This window comes from Gorilla gorilla, chromosome 4, assembly GCF_029281585.2.
Source record: "Gorilla gorilla gorilla isolate KB3781 chromosome 4, NHGRI_mGorGor1-v2.1_pri, whole genome shotgun sequence".
NCBI classification, from domain to species: domain Eukaryota; kingdom Metazoa; phylum Chordata; class Mammalia; order Primates; family Hominidae; genus Gorilla; species Gorilla gorilla.
Window position 1 is genome coordinate 82,715,151 of NC_073228.2, and position 23,400 is coordinate 82,738,550.

Sequence of the window (23,400 nt, forward strand, 5' to 3'; positions counted from 1 at the left end):
GATTGATGCTGAATACTAACAGCTCAAAATAAATTTTAGATCCGTTTGACTTGGTACAATTGAAAAAACAGAAAGCTACTTTTTGACCCAAGAGTGACATCAAGCCCTGAGGTGCTATGGTGCTCTAAGGGACAACAGGATTCCCACACCAGATTCTAGGGGCCTCTGAAAAGCAGGTGCTAATGACCATCACAGGATGGCCCCGCCCAAGTAGCCATTTCCATGAAAACCCTGAACTGATCCCTTTATTATATTCTTCCACAGACACTGCTGCCACTTAATCACCAGTCAACCAGCTGTCTCACTCCTGCATGCCCCTTGTTATTAAAAAGGAATGCCCCCGAGCTTTAAGAAAGCATGATGACAAGCTGAATAATTCAAAGGCAGCAGCAGAAGGGTGGCTGCAGCAGCTTGGCTCACCCGTTCTGCAGTAGGTCTTTCTAGAAAGTGCCAGCTGGAAGCTTACCCGCTGTGGCGTGTGTATGGGAGACAGAGCGTCCAAGTCTGCCATGGGAAATTCAACCCCTTTCCTCTTCAGCTCCTCATATATGTGCACAACGCCGGTGAGATCAGGACTGCTTCGAAAGGCATCAGCCCACGCCTGGGATAATAGAAGGCCCGTTAGGAAGCATTTCTCAGAGCTGCCATGGTATCTGAAAATCCAAAGTTGCCCATGTCCTCTCCCCGAGACCAATGCTCTCCTACTTGCACATGCAAATTGCACTGGCTAAACCTATTCTGTTCCTCTCCTTCCGCAACTGCTGCCACGACACAGCTGGTGAAACCCTGGCTTTCAGTGGTGCTGCTGAGCGTGAACAAAAACACAAAACTTAATTTAGCATGTATTTCCTTGGAGAAGAGACAGAGAAATAACACCTATGCACGGTGGTGCATCCTAAAAAGCAGGCATTTCCCTAATGGCAAGGAAATCAATTGCTGGGGCTGTTCAGCTGCAGGGAGTGGAAGCTGGAGCCTTGTCAGCTCAGCAGGGTGCCTGCCCTCTGTGCGGGAGCACCTCTGCCCTGAAAGCTTCTACTGGTGGAGTTGGGAACTGGCAACAAATTGAGCAGAAAGGAAAGGAGAAATTGATGTGTGACATGAAGTAAAGGCTAACTACAGGTTTCCTCAGATCAGAGACAACTAATGCTGAGCTTGTCTAGCCTAGCTCTGTCTAGCGCTGCTGCCGGTAGGTGAGATGACTGTGGTTCAAGGAAAGAAGAGCCCATTGGGAGCTAGACCCAGGCCAGACTGGGGAGTTCACCCCCAGGGGTCCTTTTCCCAGACCCAAGCTTCTTTCATGATGTCCGCTGCCAAAAATGTCAGCACATGTGTGCCCAAATTGAAAAATCCCAAGAAAAGCACAATCACCAGATTCCCTTCAGTGAAAACATATCACAGAGAGGAAGGAGCAAAAATTCAAGTAGATTATCATTTCTGTTGACTCATGAAACTTAAAAATTAAAAAAAAATTCTGGGCCGGGTGCGGTGGCTCATGCCTGTAATCCCAGCACTTTGAGAGGCCGAGGCGGACGGATCACGAGGTCAGGAGATGAAGACCATCCTGGCTAACACAGTGAAACCCCATCTCTACTAAAAATACAAAAAAATTAGCTGGGCGTGGTGGCGGGTGCCTGTAGTCCCAGCTACTCAGGAGGCTGAGGCAGGAGAATGGTGTGAATCCGGGAGGCAGAGCTTGCAGTGAGCCGAGATGGCACCACTGCACTCCAGCATGGGCGACAGAGCGAGACTCCGTCTCAAAAAAAAAAAAAAAAAAAAAATTCTGTTCTTTGGAAGTCTTGGACTGTATCAAAAACAGAATACTCAAAGGGCTCCCCAGAAATGGCCCTTCCCATGCTGTCCCATTCACCATACATACCCAAAGGAGGAGGCAGAGCCTCTTGTGCCCATGACTCCATTGCCAAGTCTGTCATTGTCACAGAATTTAACTGTCTCCCTCACTCCAGCAATGTGGTACAACCAATCCTGAGGCAGCCACAGAAACTCTATCTCTAACCAACAGACCCATCTGAAGTTAAAAGGTCAGTTTCCAAAAAGCCTCCTTAATTATGACTGACGCATCTCACCAGGAACAGTACTGTCAGCCCGGCTTTCCCTGATGCACTTATTTAATTTGCATGCTCAGGGATTTAAAACTACTGGCTCAGGACAGCTCCTCTTGGCCAACACTCCTTCTGGATTCTGAGGAGGGCCAAAGAAGTGCCTCACAGAGCACTGTCTGGAAGGCCCAGCTGGAGGAGAGTAGGTTGCCCGTAGGGAGTGCCTCTGGCCCCGCCCCCACCAGCTGCGCTGGCTGCCTCCACCTGGTTCAAAATCCAGCTAAGTCCTGTGACGCCAACCTCAAAATGCCCTAGCATTTTAGTTTAGGGTGTTGACTTTAGGGTCTAAAAACCAGTTTCACAGCCCACTGTCGGAGGCTGGGGAAAAAACACATGGCAGTTCTTCCTGGCACCACTTCATGCCTTTGTACATGGAGTACCAACAGCTCCAGGGATTCCTTTCAATTCATCTAGCTCTCTACCCAAGCCAAATTTGAGATAATAGGAATAAAGATGAAAGAACTATGGCTCTTCTCTCCAGTTGGAGGATACTTCTTCGGGTCCACTTTCTAAGGCACTCTGCTTCCATGTTCACAGAGACAGACTGGAGTGGGAGGGAAATGCACACCCAAGTTGGGCCAATCAGATGCTCCTCCTTCCAGAACTCAGCAGCACTAGGAGCTGGGATGTTCTCACTGGGTAGGCAGAACTGTCCTCTGTAACTCCAGGGCCATGTGCCAGCACAGGACTGGAAGCAGAGACAGCCTATGTTCTCCAGAAGGAGCAGCTAGAGTGCTCAGAGGTGCAGGCGTACAGGAGAGGATTTGGAAGGCCTTCCTGATCTTTTCTGTCCCTTCCCAGGGCGGGGTGACCTGGACTTCTGGGAGACTCTGCCCTGTCATGACAAACTCTTCTCTTTGCCTAGGCAAGCTGGAGTTGGCATCTGTTATTTGCGATCAAGTAGTCTTGGCTAATGTACCCGCTTCCCACCTGCCACAATTCCAACCCTTATCTGGGACCTCTGTGCAGACTGTATGAGATGGCTGCTAACAGAGCAGATATTCATGATGGCAATCTCAATTGAATAGGATTCTCATGCCAATGGAGGAAAAAACGGGGTGCAGGGGCACCTCTGAATAAATGCAGCTCTGGGTGTCTCTCATCTCTGGGTGTCTCCCATTCGTATGTGAAAACGTACAGATGGGGGACATCCAGAGATGCCATGTGTCCCTAGCATCTTCTTGGGACATGCCTCAATAATTGGGCATGGGTCAGAGCTGTCCCCCAGGCTGGAGTACAATGGTGGTGCCATCTCAGCTCACTGCAACCTCTGCCTCCGGGCTCAAGCAATCCTCCCACTTTAGCCTCCAGAGTAGCTGGGACTACAAGCATGTGCCACCATGCCTGGCTAATTTTTGTATTTTTTGTAGAAATGGGGTTTCATCATGTGGCCTAGGCTGGTCTTGAACTCCTGGACTCAAGGGATTCACCCACCTTGGCTTCCCAAAGTACTGGGATTACAGACATGAGCCAACTGCGCCCAGCCCAGACACCTTTTGAAGGCAGACAGCAAGTCTCTCACCCTTGTCCAGAGAAGGCAGTCAGTCAACATTTATCAGGTTAAACTGAATTCAGTTCTCACAGTTACTAAGCATCTTTATTTTCCTACTTCAGAGAACAGAGGAAAGATGGCCACTTAGGCTGTCAACAGACTGAAGTGACAGTGACAAAGGAGGGGTGCTGGAAGGCTGACCCAGCTGAGAATACTCCCTAGAGGAGATGTGGCAAGCCTCAGGAGGTCTGGCCACTCTTGGAGTGCTTAACCTGAAGCCTGGGAGCAGCAGAGAGGGTGGGGCAGGCTGTCCCCCTTAAAGCTGCCTTTTCAGAAAGCAAAGTGATGCAGCGGTGTGAGCACACTCTGAGGGCCTGTCACAGGAGCTAGCTGGTTAATGGCTAAGTGGTCAGTTCACTGGAAGCCTTCTTTTCCTGCCTGTGGCTACAAGATTAGGGGCTTGGAAGACCCAGAGGAAGGTCTAATGAGGAGAAAAAAGGAAAGAGATCAATTCAGATCTCCTTCATTCCTTTGGACCGTATACAAAACCCCAGAATAAAACCAGAAACAAACATAAACCATAACCTATTCATTTCTGTATCCCTGAAAGTTTTGACAAAGCTTTGAATCATCAAATTTCAGACCAATAAACCATTGCTGATTTAAACTATGGGCTCTGGGATGCCTTTGGATAGAAGGGAGCTTCTGTCAGCTCCTGCTTATGCCCCCAGACCAGACTTCCTATTCCCAGTGACAGGGTCCCCAGGGAGCTGCTGTCCACACAGAATCTGGCCAGAGCCCAGCTACCAGGCTCTGACGTCTTCAAAGAACACACACCTCCAGCTTCTCCTGTCCCTCCCATCCCCACCCCAATCAGTTCACTTTCTTCAGTGGAAAGTGCATATGGTTAGACTATTGCTGGGGCATGGGGAGGGGGGCTGGAGAGGCATGACTACACTGAGGTGACTCTGCCAGGATGACTCCATTTCTGCTCCTGAAAACAATTTCAAGGGAAAGGCTCAGGGATGGCATAGAGTGGGAGCATCCTTTTTGTCTTCTCAACAAATGGGACTTAATGTAAGCAAACAAAAAGGGACACAAGCCAAAACACCAGCCAAGGCATGAGGTGAAAACATAGGGGTGAAGCTGAAAGCTGCCGGAAGGGAAGTCTTTGGTGCCCCTGGGGGTAGAAGTGAGTGTCAGCAAGCTACCAACCAGGCTGCATCACTCTCAATGTGTCTTTCCTCCCATCCTCCCAGGGAGACTGGCTCCATCCAGAAAGGCAGATCCTGTGGTGCGGGTAAGCCGACTGAGCTCTCGCACCTGTTGGTAAAAAGGCCCAGAACCACACTGCTGGGTCTGTCTTTTGGCAGGTTGAGGGGGATGGGGTGGCTACGGATGGCTGGAGGGCAGCCAGAAGACAGAAAGCCCCCATACGGGAAAGGAAGGAGTGCAGTGGGGAAAGGAGGGGTAGGCTGATATCAGCTGGATTCTCTTTGCAGTTGGCCAGGGTGCTACCGATGGCAAAGGTGCCACTGGGTAGGCTGACCATGCCTGCGAATGGCACTCTGAAAGGGAATCAGAAGGTGGGCTGGGGGCAGGCAGATATGCACGGATGAGCTCTATCACCCACTTCCCTATAGGCACAGGGGGACTTTGGAAAAGCTAGTGTGGAGCCCAACCTCCCCCATCCCCTCAATCTGGCTGCAGGAGGTGTTAGGGAGGCACATCTGTGTGGCCCCTTTACCTTGAAAGCTTTTCAAGTGCTAACACATTCGATCTACTTTTCCATAATGGAAAGGTTAAGGCTGTACCCCACTCCACCCCCAAGCCACAAACAGTCAAAAGCCAGTTTAAGTCCTTCCTGGCTGGGCCCTCACCCTCTGTCATCTGCAAACCTTTGTTTCTCCAGTTAAACTGCAGGCTCCCCGAAGGTAGGGCCAGGACTGACCCTGTCCCACTTCTCTGAAGAGCACCAAGAAGCATCCTGATACCACGATGGTGCAGAGGAGTCTGTTACCGCTCTGGCACCCCACACTTAGCTGAACCTCCTCTCAGCCTAGCTGCATTGATATGAGAGCTGCTACCAACTCACAGGCTGGCAAGGCAGCCAGTGACCTGTCATCTCCAACCCCATTCTTGTCTCATGGTGGGAGCAGCACTTTCTCTCCTGGGGGAATTGTCAGAGTCTCTGGGGGAGTCTTAAGTTTTCTAAAGTACATTCGACATGCAAATAAAAGTACTTTCTTTCTCAAACGGGCTAAAAAAAGTTGACCCAATGCAATGCTACTCCATGCTCTAATGAAGAAGATTGAAAACAGGGTGTGTGGGTGAGGATGCGAAGCAACTAACACTCTTGGGTGCTGGTGGCCGAGAACACCCAAGAGCCCAGTGGAGCCCATTCCCCACCACACAGCAACCTCACACCCTGGTACGAGGTGGATACATATGAAATTGCTAATATTTGGCCATTTTTGACCAACAAAGATGGCACTTTCACATATTCAACTTAATATATTCCCATTAAAAAGGAATATATATATGCTCAAGAAAAGTCAAGTGCTAGATGCTCATAGCAGCATTTTTCACAGTACCCCCAAACTGCAAACACCAAGTCCCCATCAACAGTGGGAGGGGTAAATAAACTGTAGTGTGTTCACACAACAGGACTTGGCACAGCAATGGCAACGAAAGACCTAGAATCACAGGCAACAATGCGTGTGACACCCACAAACACAGCAGAGGCAACAGAGCACTCTGGATGAAGTTCAGGAACAGAGAAGACTCATCTATGCTGTGAGAGCTCAGGCAAGTGGTCATCCGGAAGGTGGGAGGTTTTGGGTGTGGTCATATTCTGTTTCCAGATGCAGGGGCTGGTTACATGTTCAGTTTGTGAAAATTTATCAAGTTGTATACACTTTTATGTGTGATTTCCTGTATATATATTATAATTCAATTAAAAGCTTAAAAAAAAGAAAGGGCTAGGGATCCTGTTTATTCTATTGGTTCACCCTGTTACAGAAGCCAAGCCACCCACAGCTGAATGCTGCCTGCTGTCCTCTGCTGGGCAGCCGTTACCAAAGGTGAGAGCTCTTCAGGAACACTGCAAATCTGGAGAGGAAGAACACTCTCCAGCTGGGTTATCAACCCCCATCTAGGAGTAGCACCCTTATCTGAAGCCCATGCTTTTCACAGCTGGACCAGGAAACTGTGTCCAGCCAGAAGAAGCTTGCGAGGCATCTCAAGGCCCTGTTCTGCTCAGGTCCCCATGGCCAGCACACACTGCTACTGCCAGACCAGCAGGGGGAGGCCTCAGAACATGGTGCTGGCCACTTCACACCATGGGCTGATCTCATGGGCTCAGGATTGAGAGCAGACAGGCAAGAACCCCAAGTTCCATTTTACAGATAAGGTGGTACATGCCCACAATAAATTAGTACACCTGTCTGAGGTTAGCAGCAGGACTGGGTAAAAGCTGGGAGGAGCTGGAAAGTGTGGAGGGGTGATCCTGATAGGAAAGCTTGGAGGTGAGAGCAGGGTGTGCAGGGACAGGCATCCTCAGGGTAGAGGTGTGGGCCACAGCCAGTGAAGAAGGCTGTGTCTGCCCTCAGCCATGGTCCCCACACAGTCAGCAGGGACAGTGCAGTTCACACCCCTTGTGATAACTGTGCTTGCCATGCGGTAGGCTAGCCACCCTGCTGGGCCCGCCACCCTGCAGACAGGCCTCGGGGTCAGAAAGCTCTACCACAGGACATGCTTTGTGAGAAGAAGCCACCATTTGTTTTCCTAACATGAATTCCTGGGGGAATTGAGGTAGGGGAGTGCAGCCCCAGAAGGAAGGGCTGTGGTAGAGTGGGGTGTATGAGGAAGGTAAAGTGCATGCACATGTGTGTGTGTGTGTGTGTGTGTCAGAGGGAGACAGAGAGACAGAAGGATGTTGGGTGGGCAGAACAGGGACGAAGGACAACCCTAGGGTAAACATGGGAAGGCCTCCCAGAGTTCCTCAGAATTAACTACATTCACTCATTCATTATAAAGAAATACTGAACACCCGCTCTACACATTACACTGCTCTAGACCCTGGGGACAGCATGTCCCTGGGTTCTTAGGGAACGAAGAATGAGGCAGACAAAAGAAATGTTAGCAAAGCCAGTCCTGAAGACCACAAAAAAGGATGATGTGAGACAGAGAGTGTGTGTGCTTAAAACCAGCTGGAGGCCTCTGAGGCACCTGTGAATGAGGAGGAGGAGTCACTGCTCTGAAAGCTGGGGAAAGACCTTTCAAGCAGAGGGAAGTGAGCACAGGGAATGGACAGAGGCTCCTCTCCAGCTGCACACCTGACCCATCTGAGAGCCCGGCCTGCCCCGGCACTCCACTTCCTGCATTCTCCGCTGCCTCTGCCTGGCTGCCTCCCTTTGCCCTTGCTGGAGCCCCACGCCCAGCCCTGGGTTTGTCTCTCCTCTTGGCTCCTGCAGGCACTTGTCTTGCCTCTGCCACAGCACTAATCACCCAGGCTGGATGTGCCTGTTGACTTATGTGCCTTCTGTGTCACCACGTGCTCTAAAACCCAGGTCTGCATACATCCCAGCTCAGAGCCCTTCGATGGCTTCCCACTGCCTACAGGACCAAGCATGCCTCCTCAGCATGCATGGCCACTGGCCTCTGGGCATCCTTCTGGTCCCATCTCCTGCCTGCTCCCCCACCCCAAGCCCTGCCCCCATTCTTCATTACACCCCCTTCCCCACATAGTGGTCTCTACAACATGTCCACAAATTATTTGATCCTCCTTTCTTCAAGAGATGGAGTTTATTTCCCTTGCTCTTGAGGCTAGGCCTGCTGACTCCCTTCTAACAAATAGAATATAACAGAAAAGATGGTATGTGACTTCCAAGGCTAGGTCATCAAGACCTAATCTTGATGTCCACATGGTGATAAACTCAGGTCTCTTGCCAATAGTCATCAAGGAACTGAGGCTTCCTGCCAACAGCCATGTGGGTGCACCATGGTGGAAGTGGAGCCTTCCAGCTATAGTCGAGCCTTCAGACAATGCAACCTCAAGAGAGACTCCAAGCCAGAATTGCCCAGCCAGCTGCTCCTGAATTCCTGGCCCACAGAAACTAAGAGATAATGAACATTTTCCGTTTGAAGGTATGTTTTGAGGTAATTTGTAACACAGTGAGTGATAACAAATACAACCCAAATATGCCAACTGCTCTCTTTGATGCGTCTGGGCCTTTGCACATGCTATTCTCCCTGCCTATGAAGTCTCTCCATACTTTTCCACCAAACTCCCCATCATTCTTCAGGGTCCAATAGAAATGTCATCTCCTCAGTGAAACATCCCTTAACACCATCCCCAGCCCCTTATCTTGCTCCGCCTGACCCAGAGTTGGCCCCTGCCCTGTGACCTCACCAAACCCGCACGTAGCTCTAACATGGTTCTTCCTACTCCACGTTTTCTCAGAGGCCTGTTGAGGCCACCCTACCTGCCTTTGTGAGCAGCAGAGGGATGGCACCCAGAAAGCTTCAGGAAGGCTCTGTTAACTGGCTGGAGAGCCATCAATTAGAATTTCATTCCAGTGGGATGAGAATTTTTTTTGAAGTATTTTGCACCAAATATTTTAAATGTAGAAGTCTCCATTTTTTTTTCCTCCAAATGGTGGGAGAGCATGAGGACTCATCAATAAGAGACTTCATCTTACTCTGTTCCAACAAATTGGGCAAGGGGTCCAACCTACCTGGATCAGAGCAAGCACTTTGTCCTGTACAATGGTGGGAGGGTTGTTCTTGGGAGATATAATTTTGACCAGAACACTGTCGATGAAATCTCGGTTGGCCACAAGGATGTGGAAGCGGTGGCCACAGTTCTTCACACATGTCTCCAGCACCTGATGTGGGGAGGGAACGAAAAGGGTCACCCCAGTGGGAGCTGGCGAAGACACTGGGAACTGAGGAGCGCAGCTGAGTTTCCACCATCCCCTCTGTCTTGCTCCTAGATCAGCTTTCTGACACGTCTCCTCCAGAGCCAAACCTGCATGGCACACGCATTCCCACACTCCATTCTCCAGGGATGACAGCAGCCCCTTACTGACTGAAGTCTCCTGTCCCTGCACAATAATCAGGCAATTAGTTGGTAATTGAGGCACCAGTTTTGCATGAGAAGGATGCTAGTGTTTTAATGGGATCAAAATGACTGAGCGGTCCCTGAAAATTAGCATTTTAACTCCTCTCTCTGGGCCTCTGGGTATGAGGCATTAGCCAATGGGACATGGGCTCTGTCACAAGAGGAGGCTGCTATGACAGCTTGAATTGCTTAGTGAGTTACTGGCCCTTATATGTGAGAAAGCAAATGCACACACACATCCCCCACTCAACCCTGCTTCTGCAACCAAAATTGGCAATGACAAAGGATTTTCCACTCTTGACAAATGGTTTGTGGATCTCAGCTGCCAGGTGACTTTAATGTCCATGTTCAATTCAGACCCTGCCTGCTCCTCCCTTGTCTGGGAAAACGAGTGACACAGGCTTTAGCTGCTCACAAAAGCCCAGCATACTGGTTCTGGCCAGATGGTCAGTGAGAGCTTGAACCTCAGCTCCACCACTTTCTCCCTGAATGGCCCAGGACAGATCTTTCTGAGCCTCAGCATCCTCATCTGTAAAGCAGAGATGATGAGCTCTCCCTTGCAAGATTGTTGGAAAGATTAGCAAGAATACGTTTAAAGCATAGGCCGGGCATAGTGGCTCATGCCTGTAATCCCAGCACTTTGGGAGGCCGAGGCAGGCGGATCACCTGAGGTCAGGAATTCAAGACCAGCCTAGCCAACACGGCGAAGCCCTGCCTCTACTACAAATACAAAAACTAGCCAGGCTTGGTGGCACATGCCTGTAATCCCAGCTACTTGGGAGGCTGAGGCAGGAGAATCGCTTGAACCTGGGAGGTGGAGGTTGCAATGAGCTAAGATCGCGCCATTGCACTCCAGCTCAGGCAACAGAACAAAACTCTGTCTCAAAAACATACATACATACATACACACATACATACATACATGCATAAAATAATGCACATAGCAAAGTATCCTGCATAGGGGAGGTGCCCAATAACTGATGACCATGATTACGTGATTACTGTTCAGAAGGCTGCTGTACACACGACGAAGGGGATGGCCTCTTATCCTCCCATAGGACAGGTATGTAGCCTCTTGGAATTTGGAGGTGCCAACTGGGAGTGCTCTGAACTTCCCAGCACTCTGTAAACCAACCCATAGGATTGCCTGGCCCTTCCCATGCCAACAGCCCCCAGTGCCACAGTCTACTAACTGGGGAATGCCTCCTCAAAACGATGTCACCAGCAACAGGGAACATTTCTGACTACCTCAGTTATTCTCATTTGCCCAAACTAATCCAACCACTGGTTAACTTCTGCAGCCATCCCACAGGGCTAGGTCCAAGCAAGTGGGCTTTACCTGGACAAAACACAGCCTTAAAGAAAGGTCCATAACTGGAACACTGACTGAATGCAACTATATGCCAGGCACTATGAGAGATCCTTCCATAACATATGGAGTTTTATCCAATTCTCACAACTAATTACTTCTCCTTAAGTGGACCTTAATATCCCATGTTTTAGAGTTAAGAGGTTTAGAAAGGTGAAGACATTGATCTAGGTATAAATTGTCAGTCAGTGCCAGAAGGAGCACAGGAGCTGTGATTAGCCTTCTCTGGAGCCCCAGTCTCCTCGCCCACCTTGAGGCCACAGGGCCATCCCTCCCTCACAGCTCTCCTCCAAGCAGCCACATCAGCTAAGAGTGCCTCAGATGACAGGCAACATGTGTTAGATTTATTGTTCCCCCCTTTGGTCCTTGAAATAACCCTGTAAGATGGGAATCATCCCATTTTAGAGATGAGGAAGCTGAGGATCAGAGGTACCATGTAACTTAACCTAGGAGGCCAAAGCTGGGACTCCCCATGCCAGGCAGCTCCGCAGCCAGCCAGAATCATTCCTTGCCTTGCTGCTGGCTGCACCTTAGGAGGCCCCGGGTTCCTCTGGGCTTGCCAAGGAAGATTCTGGAGGTTAGCACCCTCAGGGCCTCTGAGTGACCACAGGTTTTACTAAGCCAAGGAGGCATTTTCCTTTCTGAGTCTCTGCTTGTGCCTGATTCTGGTAACCGTGAGGTAATTGGCATTCACTCTCTTGTAGTGATCCATGGGGGCACTGAGATGAACCAGAGGGGTTCTTTCTGTTCTCAAGGGCCTTACAGGCACCCTTCTCTCTAGGATTCTCTAAAACCTTCCTCCCAAATCAGGCAGTGGGATGTTGGGGTCAAGGCAGATGGCAAGAAGTATGCTTTATTTTGTGAGAAGCAGGTGGGAAAGGTGAGGCTGCAATTATGAGTGGGGAAGAGAATTGGAAAAACAGGCATAGTTCTGAGGAGTAGAGCAGCCTGGGGCTCCACTCCACTCTCAGAGCAACAGTGGCAGGAACCACTGCCCGCCATTAGGGAATACATGCTTAGTTTCTCCTGCACAGCAGTCCTCAAGGTCAGTGTGTCCCAGCCTGGTCTTGGAAGTGCCCTGGACAGAGATGCATGTGCCACAGAGCAGCCCCAAAGCCTATCTGAGCAGGAGATCTAGGAGGTCCTCCCTGGGCTGGCAAGAGCCGCTTTAGGCCACCCTGCCAAACAGGACCCTGGCAGTTTTGTCCCTATGGGTTGAAAGGCATGAAACATACAGTGGTAATTTTCCGGAATGAAGCCAAAAGCCATGGAGAAAGTAAACGGGGCGTCTAAGCAATCAGAAGTGATGTTTAAGTCCACAAACGAAGACACAAGCAGAGAGCCCCTCAGGGCTTCTTACTAACTTATTTTGGGTAAATATTAACAATTTTAGTGGGTACAGATATGAAGTCCGGAGAGGGCCACAGGGAAACAGGAGGACTGAAAGTGACTAAGAGAGTAAGTGAAACCCTATCAGCAGACGTGAGACCATGCAAAGTGCACTAGGATGGGGCCTCGGTGTAGGGACGGCAGCCCTGCGCATTTCCCAGGCCTCCCAAAGGCATGGCTGGGTTTGTAGTGAAGACCTAACCCACAGGAAAGGTCAAACAGTGTCCATCATGCCCTGCTAGAGGAAGGCAAGTAAGCGCAGAGTTCACTTTAGAAAGATTTCCATCCAACACGATTACCATGAAGTTGGGTGTGTAAATGGAGAAGTTTTAGATAGCAGTAAAATTCCCTGATATATTAGAGCTCATTCCCTCATGATATGAGTTATTGAAAGCCATTCGTTTTGGGCATCACTCCTGGTTTAGTGAATGCTGTGGCTCAAATTCTGAGAAAAAATAAAATAAAAGCTTCAACTCCCTATTTCTCAACCAGTCTTTTCTCCTTTATTATTCAAATCCCAATTCCCTGGCAGAACTCTCTTAATAAGTTTTGGGGTTTCGCTTGGGCAAAAAATCCAAACAGGTTCTCTGCTTTAAAAGGAAACATGGTTGTTTTGGATAAATAACCTACTATTTCAAAGCCCCAGAGAAGTCAACCTGGTGACCTGTTACAGTTTCTATTTTAAGAACTCACTGTGGCCCAGATTTTGCCACATCTGAAAAACTGTTAGTTCTCAAGACAGAAATAACACCTGAAGTCGTCTTTTTAAATTCTCTGACAGCTTTGGTAAGGGCAAAAATCTGGTCTGTTCCTTCCTGAAAAAAATCACTTGGCTGACTTTTTCAAGAGTCTTTGTAGCTATTTTCAGTTTTTACCCCATGCAAAAGACCACTTTATGATGGCAATCCACAGCTCAGTACACCTCACTAGCTGTGAAGGCTGGGTAAACCTCCAGACCTCTCTGAGCCTCAGTTTCATCATCTGTACGGGGGGGATAGTAAAATCTCTTTTGGAGGGTGGTTGTAAACATATTCATTAATGTCCAAAAAGTTCAGCACAGTCCCAGGCAGGGGCAGGTACTCAATAGGTGGAAGTTAACTTTTTTTTTTTTTTTTGAGACCAAGTCTCACTCTGTTGCCCAAGCTGGAGTGCAGTGGCGTGATCTCAGCTCATGGCAACCTCCACCTCCCGGGTTCAAGCAATTCTCCTGCCTCAGCCTCCTGAGTAGCTGGGACTACAGGCACCTGCCACCATGCCCGGCTAATTTTTGTATTTTTAGTAGAGACTGGGTTTCACTGTGTTGGCCAGGCTGGTCTTGAACTCCTGACCTTGTGATCCTCCCGCTTCAGCCTCCCAAAGTGCTGGGATTACAGGCTGAGTCACCGCGCCTGGCCAACATTTTTACAAAGAGGAAACTGATATCTAGAGAAGGAGTTGGTCTCAGTCTCAGAGCAGGCTGGTGACAGAAAAGGGACCCACCCAAAACCTTTAGCTCCTCTGCTCTGGGCTTCTGTACCTGACAGCACTGCACACACCTTATCTTCTGCTCGTATACATTTACCAAATTGAAGCTCACCACTCCCTGTTTCAGAGGACAGGAAAACCCAAAGGCAATACCAGAAGGCTTTGCTGGACTCCAGTGGCCCAGGCACCAAGCCATTCAGAGGTTGTGCTAAGTGGGCAGAGGGAAGGCCCTGTGAGGGGAGCAAGGCCAGGAGCAAGGAGTTCCCCAGATAACTTCTCTCCTCAAGGAGAATAGCACTCACTGTTAATGCCAGCATCACCTCTCTGTAGTTACGGTTCCCATTGAGCCGCTTCTTCAGGGCTCGAATGGCATCCTTTGGCCTGGAAAAAAGAACAGACATATAAAGATACTTACAATCCCACTTGAGGACACGATCCTACAGATATGTAAACTAGTATATATGCAAGACTATTTGCTGGCTGCAGCATGTTTGTAAATGTAAAAGACTGGGAACAAACTGAATGTCCATCAATACACAACAGGTTAAATTAAATCATTGACACAATGGAATACTATGCAGCTGCAAAAAAGAATAAAGAAACTCATGCACCAATATATACCAAACTCAAAGACATGTGCATAAAGTTCTTTGCATAACAGTGTACAAAGCTTGCTATTAGTTGAGTTATAGAAGGAAAGCAAACATATATAGCACAGGTGCCAGCGCAGGGAAGAGACTCTCTAGAAAGAGCTATAACAACCTGGTAACTGTGGCTGCCCATAAGGAAGGGAACCAAAGGCGGAGGGAGGTTTTTCACTGGACTGCCTTTTTGCAGACCTTTTGAATTCTGTATCACGTGCGAGTATTATTTATTCAAAACCATAACTAACCCACTGGTGTGTGGGTACATAGAAGAGAGTTTTTCCAGAGAAACCATATGAGAGACACAGAAGAGCGCATGCCAGGTCCTTGTGAGCCCTGGATGCCCGGCTCTTCCTGAATTCCATGGAACTCCTTTTCCCAGAGAAAGCTTAAGTGAGTCTCCTTAAAACCCAACAAGTTTTGTGTTTTTAGGTGACAGATCTGAGGTGGATTCCCAGATAAAATCTTGCAGAATTATAGACAGTACTCAGTTCACAAATGGGCTCTGTCCAAAAGTTGGAGTGGAGTTGTTTGGAAGTTGGAGTGAGTTCTTCCTTAATTACTGTTATACCTTAGAGTCAGGATTCCCAGGCAGCCTTCTAAGTATACATATTACTTGTAGGTCTTGTGTCTAACATGTAATTTAATTTATTCTAACTCAGGATTCAACAAAGCTGTGGGCCTAGCAGCTGCCCCTGGCACAAAGCCCCTGTGCTGACCTGACCCATCACCCTATGCTCTGGGGAGCCCTTAGTCCAGCTGTGGGCCAGCGCTTTGCTATCACACATGGGTTCCAGCCTTCCACTAATCTATGTGTCAATATACTGGTCTTTCCCAGCTTGCATGTTTGTAAGTCAGGGATCTCCTATTCCTACAGTTTTAAAACATTTATACTCTACCAAATGAAAAGGCCCCTTCAAATGTGTACGAGGAAGTTGAGGAGGGGAAAGGGTTGATGCTCTGCTAATCGGCTTAATTTAAGAGAAACTGGGCCAGGCATGGTGGCTCACATCTGTAATCCCAGCACTTTGGGAGACCAAGGCAGGTGGATAACCTGAGGACAGGAGTTCGAGACCAGCCTGGCCAACATGGTGAAACCCCGTCTTTACTGAAAAATACAAAAATTAGCTGGGTGTGGTGGCAGCTGCCTGTAATCCTAGCTACTCGGGAGGCTGAGGCAGGAGAATTGCTTGAACCTGGGAGACAGAGGTTGCAGTGAGCTGAGATCACGCCATTGTACTCCAGCCTGGGCAACAAGAATGAAACTCCATCTCCATAAAAATAAAAAAGAGAAAGTGTGCCCAACATTATGGCTCATTCCTGCAATCCCAGGACTTTGGGAGGCCGAGATGGGTGGATCACTTGAGGTCAGGAGTTCAAGACCAGCCTGGCCAACATGGTGAAACCCTATCTCTACTAAAATACAAAAAAATTAGCTGGGCATGGTGATGTGTGCCTGTAGTCCCAGCTACTCTGGAGGCTGAGGCAAGAGAATCGCTTGAACCTGAGATGTGAAGGTTGCAGTGAGCCGAGATCATGCCACTGCACTCCAGCCTGGGTGACAGAGTAAGACTCCATCTCAAAAAAAAAAAAAAAAAAAAAAAAGAGAAAGAAAGAAAAAAAGTATAAGGAGCAAGGCTTCTAGAAGAAAATTTTAAAACACCCTGAATCACCTGTTTCCCATTCCCAGCCTGACATATGGCTGCCCTGTAGGAATTCTTGGCCCCTGGGTCAAAGGGCTGATGAGACAGACACAAGGCTCCATGGTGACTGGGCCCAAGGCCAAGTATGTCTGCAGTACGGCTGCCATTTCCAAAAGGGGATGCTGATTTCTGCAAATATGGGACTTAACCGGCTCTCTGCTTTGAGGGCTGTTTGTGGCATGAGAGCTGATGAAATTCAGTGGCTACTGGCCAACAGCATGGACTGATTTCCTCTCTCCAAGGCTCTGCCAAACCACCGCTGTCCCTGACCCACAGCTGCCACACCCCTCAGTCCTCTCTTCTGTCCTCTTGAACTTCCATGGAACAGGAAAATAGGAAGAGCGCCTGAGGGCTGCAATCATTTCTGGCTGGCAGAGGACCAGCACACTCAGGACTCTCCTGGTGTGGGGGCCACAGGGTGGGAAATCAGACAGTCAGCAGCTTCCTGGATGAGGTTTAAAATGAAAATTCATCCATAGGCTCTGGGAAGTACTGGCCGAGAGTGATGGGTGAGCACAAAAGCAAGTATTTATCTCTCTCCCCGGGGGAGAAGCTTCAGAGAGGAGGATCAAAGTCATGTCAAAGGAATCACAAAGTTTCAAGAAGCTGCAGCAGATTAGATAGTGTGGAGTTGGAAACCAGGAGAAGAGACAGAAGCATGTGTCAAGAGCCAAGATGGAGCAGAAAGAAAGGATCAGGAAGAATCAGTGGCCTGTGTTGAGATGGCATCAAGCCCTAGCAGCTTTCAGGGGAAAGGTCAGGCTCCTCAGGCAGTGCTCACAGCCTCGTGATTTGGCCTCTGGGCCATGATCAGGCTCCTCAAAGTCTCCCTGGACCCTAGACTTATAAGAACTCTTCCCTGATCCCCAAACAAGCCTCCTGTCATCCCTCCAGCCACAGCCTTTGTATCTTTGTCCTTCAGCTTCAGAACTACTCTCTGGAAAAGCTTTCTCCTCATCACCCCCAAGGAGGACATGGCTGCCCCTCTTCTGTCGCCCTGAACATGCCCTCCCCATTATTATCTTGCTCTATTGCATGTCTTCAGTTCCTCCTCTGTGCCCTCTCCAGCTTAGAAGACAGAACACAAAGATTCTATGAGCTGAGGAGGGTCCAGAGATGGCCACGTAAATGACCCAGGTCGGGGGTTCCTCATGAGAGCTGCACATCAGAGTCACCTGTAGTGCCATCCCCAAATCCACAAGCTGTGCCTTGATTGTGTAGGTCTGAGGTGAGGCCTGGAAAACAGAGTCTAAAACAGTCCCAGCTGGGTGCTGTGGCTCACTCCTGTAATCCCAGCACTTTGGAAGGCCAAGGCAGGTGGGAGGTTAGGAGTTCAAGACCAGCCTGGCCAACATGGTGAAACCCTGTCTCTACTAAAAATACAAAATTAGCCGGGCGTGGTGGTGCACACCTATAATCCCAGCTACTCAGGAGGCTGAGGCAGGAGAATTGCTTGAGCCTGGGAGGCGGTGGTTGTGGTGAGCTGAGATCACACCATTGCACTCCAGCCTGGGCGACAAGAGCAAAACTCTATCTCAAAAATAAATAAATAAATAAAAACAGTCCCAGGTAGGTTATTCAGTCAGCCACTCCTGGTTAATGCCTGAAGGACTGTCATCAAGGCCTTAGGCATCAGCATTCCTCAGGCTGATGGTGGCCTCAGCTCTGGACATTAGGGAAAGCCCAAGGAGAGGCCTTTGGGGCAGTTTACCAATCTGCACCCACCAGGACCACAGCCTCCCATTGGTAAAGTATTGCACAAATACAAGAAGTGCAGGCAGCACTTCAGTGGCTGCGGCCAGGTGAGCCTGTGCTTGCATCCTGCATGTGCCCTTCCAAGCTGTGCTGCAAGGCCTTTGGCAAGTGACCAAACTACTCAGCCTCAGTTTCCTTAACACTGAAACAGGCTGTCACTACCATATAGAACTGTTGGGGGTAGGGGGCGCTGCTTGTGATGATGCACTGCAGGGCTGGACACAGGGCCTGCAGGGCGTGGCACATGGCAAGTGCTCACAGATGGCAGACAGGGTAAGGGCAGTGAATCCACCAAGATAGTCACCAAGACTGGGCAGATAACTGACACCCAAATGAAAGTGATGACAAAAGTCATGGGCAATGGAAATCTTTAAAGGGAAATAGTACATCCATATAGATATAGTATGGATATGAAGATACAGTTATATAGCCAGATACGTCATATATATTTACTCCTTTAATCCTTGTAACAACCCCATGAGATAGGTATTATTGGCAACCCCATTTTATAAGTGAGGAAACGGGACACAGACACAGGGAGATGAAGTAACTCACAGAGGCTCGCACAATAAGCGAGTGGTGACCTAGAATTGCTCCAGCCTGTGGTGTCCACCTTCCTCCCCTTCATCCACCTGCCTCATCTGGCTGATACCCTGGCACTCTGTAAGACTCCAGTCTGGTATTACTTCCTCCAAGAAGGCTTTGCTGCCAAAAGTCCCAAGGCTGACCACTGCTACTGCACTACACTGCTACTGCACTAGTCTCCGTAGCTATATATAGCTTCTCTCTCTCTCCCTGCCCCCCACCCAGCACTCGTTATGCTGTGTTATGCATATGTTTATATGCCTGCATTCCTCATCAGACTGTGAGTACCTTAGAGACTTCATTCATTTATTGACTTATTTAACAAATATTTATTAACAGCTAATCAAATGCATTGTGCTAGGTGCTAGGGACAAAATGTTGAGTAATTGGCCGGGCGCGGTGGCTCACGCCTGTAATCCCAGCACTTTGGGAGGCAGAGGCGGGTGGATCACGAGGTAAGGAGATCGAGACCATGGTGAAACTCCGTCTCTACTAAAAATACAAAAAAAATTAGCCAGGCGTGGTGGCGGGCGCCTGTAGTCCCAGCTACTCAGGAGGCTGAGGCAGGAGAATGGCATGAACCCGGGAGGCGGAGCTTGCAGTGAGCCGAGATTGCGCCACTGCACTCCAGCCTGGGCGACAGAGCAAGACTCCATCTCAAAAAAAAAAAAAAAAAATGTTGAGTAAAACAGATGGAAATCCTGTCCTCATGGAGATCACAGCCTTGAGGGGGTTGCAGGGCAAGACAGACACTAACAACCGTCCCACAGATCTGTAAGTTTAAACTGTGATGAGCATCAGTACAACACGGGTTATGAAATCATATAACAGAGGACTTGTCCAAATCAGGAGGGGAAGGGGTTAGGGAAATGAGATTCAAACTGAGAGATCCAGTGAATGACGGGATCTACTTAGTGAGAGAGGTGACGAGAACAGAAGGGACAGCAGGTCAGAGGCCTTCAGGGAGGGCACAAAGGAGTGGGTGGGGTGCCCTACTGTCAGTCCAACTTGTGGGAGTTTCTTTCACTCAGGAAGAAATGATTATTATTATTATTATTATTATTATTTTTAAGATATGGGGTCTCACTACATTTCTTAGGCTGGTCTCAAACACCTGGGCTCAAGCAATCCTCCTGCCTCAGCCTTCTGAATAGGTGGGACTACAGGCATGAGCCACTGCACCTTGCTAGGAAGAGATTTTGAGACACCTCACAGCAGAGGCAAGGAGAAAACATTCTCAGGAATCACTGAGGTGCTCTCACTCAAAAAGGTAGCAACAGGAGCTTTAGCCACTTGAAGAGAAAGATGTGTGTGACCAGCCTTCTGGGAATTGAGGATTTGAAAAAGAAGGCATTAGCCCCTTCAGAATAAGGAAGCTCCTGGGGTTCCTGGGCTTCCTGCCCTCAAGCCATAGAGATATTTGAGCAATTCACTGGAAAATAACAGTTGCCAACATATTTGTATATTGCTCAAATCTGTAGAGAATTTCAAGCTGGGCCCAGGAATATGGAAAATTCAAGGAGCTGAAAGATCAGCAAGGTTGAAGAGCTCAAAGTGGAGCTGCCGAGGGGTCTGGGGCTCCTCATGAGGGGCCTGGTTAGGGTTTTTAACCTAAGTGCCTGCGAAACCCCTGAAGGCTTGTTAGCAAGGGAGCAACTTGGTCGTTCTGCAGCAGGAAGGGGTAGGAGGGAAGGGGTCGAAGCAGAGGTCCACCTCTAGGGTAAAGTGCAGACACCAGAGAATGCGGCACCTGACCTTGACTACCTTTCCAGCTGGATTCCAGACCCTCCTGCTCCCCCAATGTCACCCTGTCTATCCTAGACTGCTTGTATCCCTTGACACACTGGCCCTTTTGATGCCACCCTTGGCTACGGGACACATTTCTCCTGCCATCCTGGAAGACAGCCCCTCCAGGAAGCATCTATACCCACCTTTCCCTCTGGAACCATGGCATCAGGGACAGGCCTTGGCCACAGCCCTTGCCAGTCCTGCCAGGTGAGCTTTCAAGGGCAGGCTGGAACATTCACCTTGGCATCCTGTAGCTGCTATACCTCCACCCCTGGGGGTCAGTAAACACGGCCAGATGACTGGACAAACAAGTGAATGAGTGGCGTGTTAGGAGGACGTGAGGAAGGTAGCCACTCGAAGCCCAGTGACGATGGGATTAGAGATGTGTAGTCCCTAACAACTATTTGTGAGTCACGTCTGTGTGCCAGGCACCAAGCTGATCACCTATATTTAGCTGGTGAAAATATGCCACCTTTCACCAAAGACTCCCACGTTTTCATCCAGTGCAGGCCACTGCCCCCAACTCAAGTTCCCTGTGCAATTCCCTGTCACATCTTCCAGGAGCCTGGCTGGCAGCAAAGATCTACTCCTGATCTCTGCTCCCCAGCCTGCTCCACCTCAGGAAACAGCAGCTCCATCCCATGGCTGTTCAGGCCCCAAACCTTGCAATTTCCCTTGACTCTTCATTCCTGTCCCATGTCAGCCAATTCCATTGGCTCTACCATCTAACACATTCAGAATCCCATCACTTCTAATCATCATCTCACACCAGTATTACTTGATAACCTCCTCACTGGGTTTTCTTTCTTCTTTTTTCTTTTTAGAGACAGGGTCTTACTCTGTCGCCCAGGCTAGAATGCAGTGACACCGTCCTGGTTCATCACAGCCTCGAACTCCTAGGCGTAAGCAATCTTCCTGCCTCAGCCTCGTACAGTGCTGGGATTGCAGGTGTACGCCACTATGCCAGGCCATCGCTGGGTTTTCTGCATTGTCCTTGGCCTGCCCCCAGTCAGGCCACTCTGAACACAGTAGACTGAGTGATCTCTTTCCAATAAGAGTGGGACCACACCACTCCTCTGCTTGAATCTCCAAAAAGGTTGAAGCCAGAGTTGCTCTGGTTCTACGTGGCCCTGTGTTATCTGGATCCCCAGTATGTCGGTAACTTCCTCTCCAGGTACTCTCTTCTTTGACCACTCCACTCCGGGCCCATTAGCCACCTTGCTATTCCTCAAACACATCAGACACCCTCTGTCCCAGGACTTCTGGGTTTGCTGTTCCATGAGCCTTGACGGTTCTTCCCTTGTATAATCCTCACCCCCTACTTCCTCATCTCCTTCAAGTCTTTGTTCAATGTCACCTTCTAAATGAGACTTTTCTGTTGTTTTGTCTTTTCTTTTCTTTTTTTTTTTTTTTTTGAGACAGGGTTTTTCTCTGTCACCAAAACTGGAGTACAGTGGCATGCTCGTGGCTCACTGCAGCCTCGACCTCCTGGGCTCAAGTGATCCTCCCACCTCAGCCTCCCAAGTACTTGGGACTACATGTGTGCACCACCACGCCTGACTAACTTTTGTATTTTTTGTAAAGACAAGATTCAACCGTGTTGTCCAGGCTGGTCTCGAATTCCTGGGCTCAAGCGACTGGCCCACCTTGGCCTCCCAAAGTGCTAGGATTACAGATGTGACCCACCGAGCCCAGCCAAGACTTTTCTTGATCACTCTATTTAACATTGCTAATTCCCAGCCTCCTCTCTCCCCATCTCCCTTCCACAGTCTTGTCCTCATCTGACCAGGTTTTATGTTTAATTATCTTGTTTATGGCCTGCCTCCCTACTACTCTAGACTGGCCGCTCCCCAAGGGGAAGGAATCTATCTTGTTCACTGCTGTGTCCTCAGTATTTACAATAGGGCCTGGCACAAGGTAGTCATTCGAGAAATATTTGTTGCATGAAAGCAGGACCAAGCTTGAAAGGCTGGTCCCCAGTTCACACATGGCAAGGCTAGAGTGACAGTGCTGAGATGCCAGCCCAGGGACGCCTGAGTCCCAGCTGCTCTCCTTGCCACTCCTGAAAATGGTTTAAGAGGGCATGGCTACAGTAAAGTAAGTGTTAGTGGTACGGACAGAGGGCTAAATACAGACCAGTTTGGAAGAAGTACAAATAGAGTGCAGCTATAAAACAAAAGAGGATTCAGGAAATAACAACAGGAACGGATCCAGCAGTGCAGGAATGCAGGAGGGGCAACGTGTTCTAAGTCCACGCATGCCGCTTTCCCACTCCCGGCCGTGTCTGCCCCATGCCCTGGACCTCCCTCCATGGACACGGTGGTGCTCTCTGACTCCTGGCAAACCAGGGCAGAGACAGGCTGTGAAGGAGAGGCAGAGGCCAGGGAGGAAGGGAGGGACGAGGTGACACTTGGGCTGCAGAGACTAATGGCCACTGGGAACCAAGTAATCAAGCAGCTTCATTTCCACTTGTGATTAAAAGCAGGTGATTAAAAGAGGTCATCCCTGTTCTACCTCCAGCACTGCCACTGGGCAAGTGGGGGAGGGATGAAGACAAAAAGGACAGATAATTCAGAGTGTCAGCTTATTCGATGCCAAACCAAACATACTAGGAACAAAACAAAAAATAAAACCTGCCACCCTTAGGCCCTGACAAGCTTTGAGTGGCCCCTAAAAGCTGAGAGAGGCTTCCCAGGAGAGGGGGGCACACGTACCCTTCCTCCGTCTCATTGATGATGTCACAGATCTCCATATTCAACGTCCAATCCTCACTTTGCAGGGAGCCATCTGTTGCCTTTTCTGTGAAATCAGAGAGAAAATGGGTTTACATTTCTCCTGGAATAAGTGGGCCTTGGCAGGAAATGGGAAGAGACCAGAACCACCACATTCTCCTCCCAAGCATATGGGCTGAGCCAACAGAGCCATTCTAGGAGTGCTATTATCACAAGAGAACACCCGGGAAAGGTCCTG

The 23,400-nt window shown here is 49.2% G+C and overlaps 1 protein-coding gene across 4 annotated transcripts in view; it reads right to left on the reverse strand.

Annotated features, from left to right (window-relative positions):
• TOM1L2 (target of myb1 like 2 membrane trafficking protein) overlaps window positions 1-23,400 on the reverse strand; it is a 127,352-nt gene that overhangs the window by 40,731 nt on the left and 63,221 nt on the right. For all 4 annotated transcript variants that reach the window (XM_004042152.5, XM_019027115.4, XM_019027116.4 and 1 more), the window contains exons 2-5: window positions 23,145-23,229; window positions 14,258-14,336; window positions 9,348-9,497; window positions 467-601 (exon numbers count right to left, since the gene is read on the reverse strand). In XM_004042152.5, coding sequence (XP_004042200.1) covers window positions 467-601; window positions 9,348-9,497; window positions 14,258-14,336; window positions 23,145-23,229 — 449 coding nt within the window. The remainder of the gene's footprint in view (window positions 1-466; window positions 602-9,347; window positions 9,498-14,257; window positions 14,337-23,144; window positions 23,230-23,400) is intronic.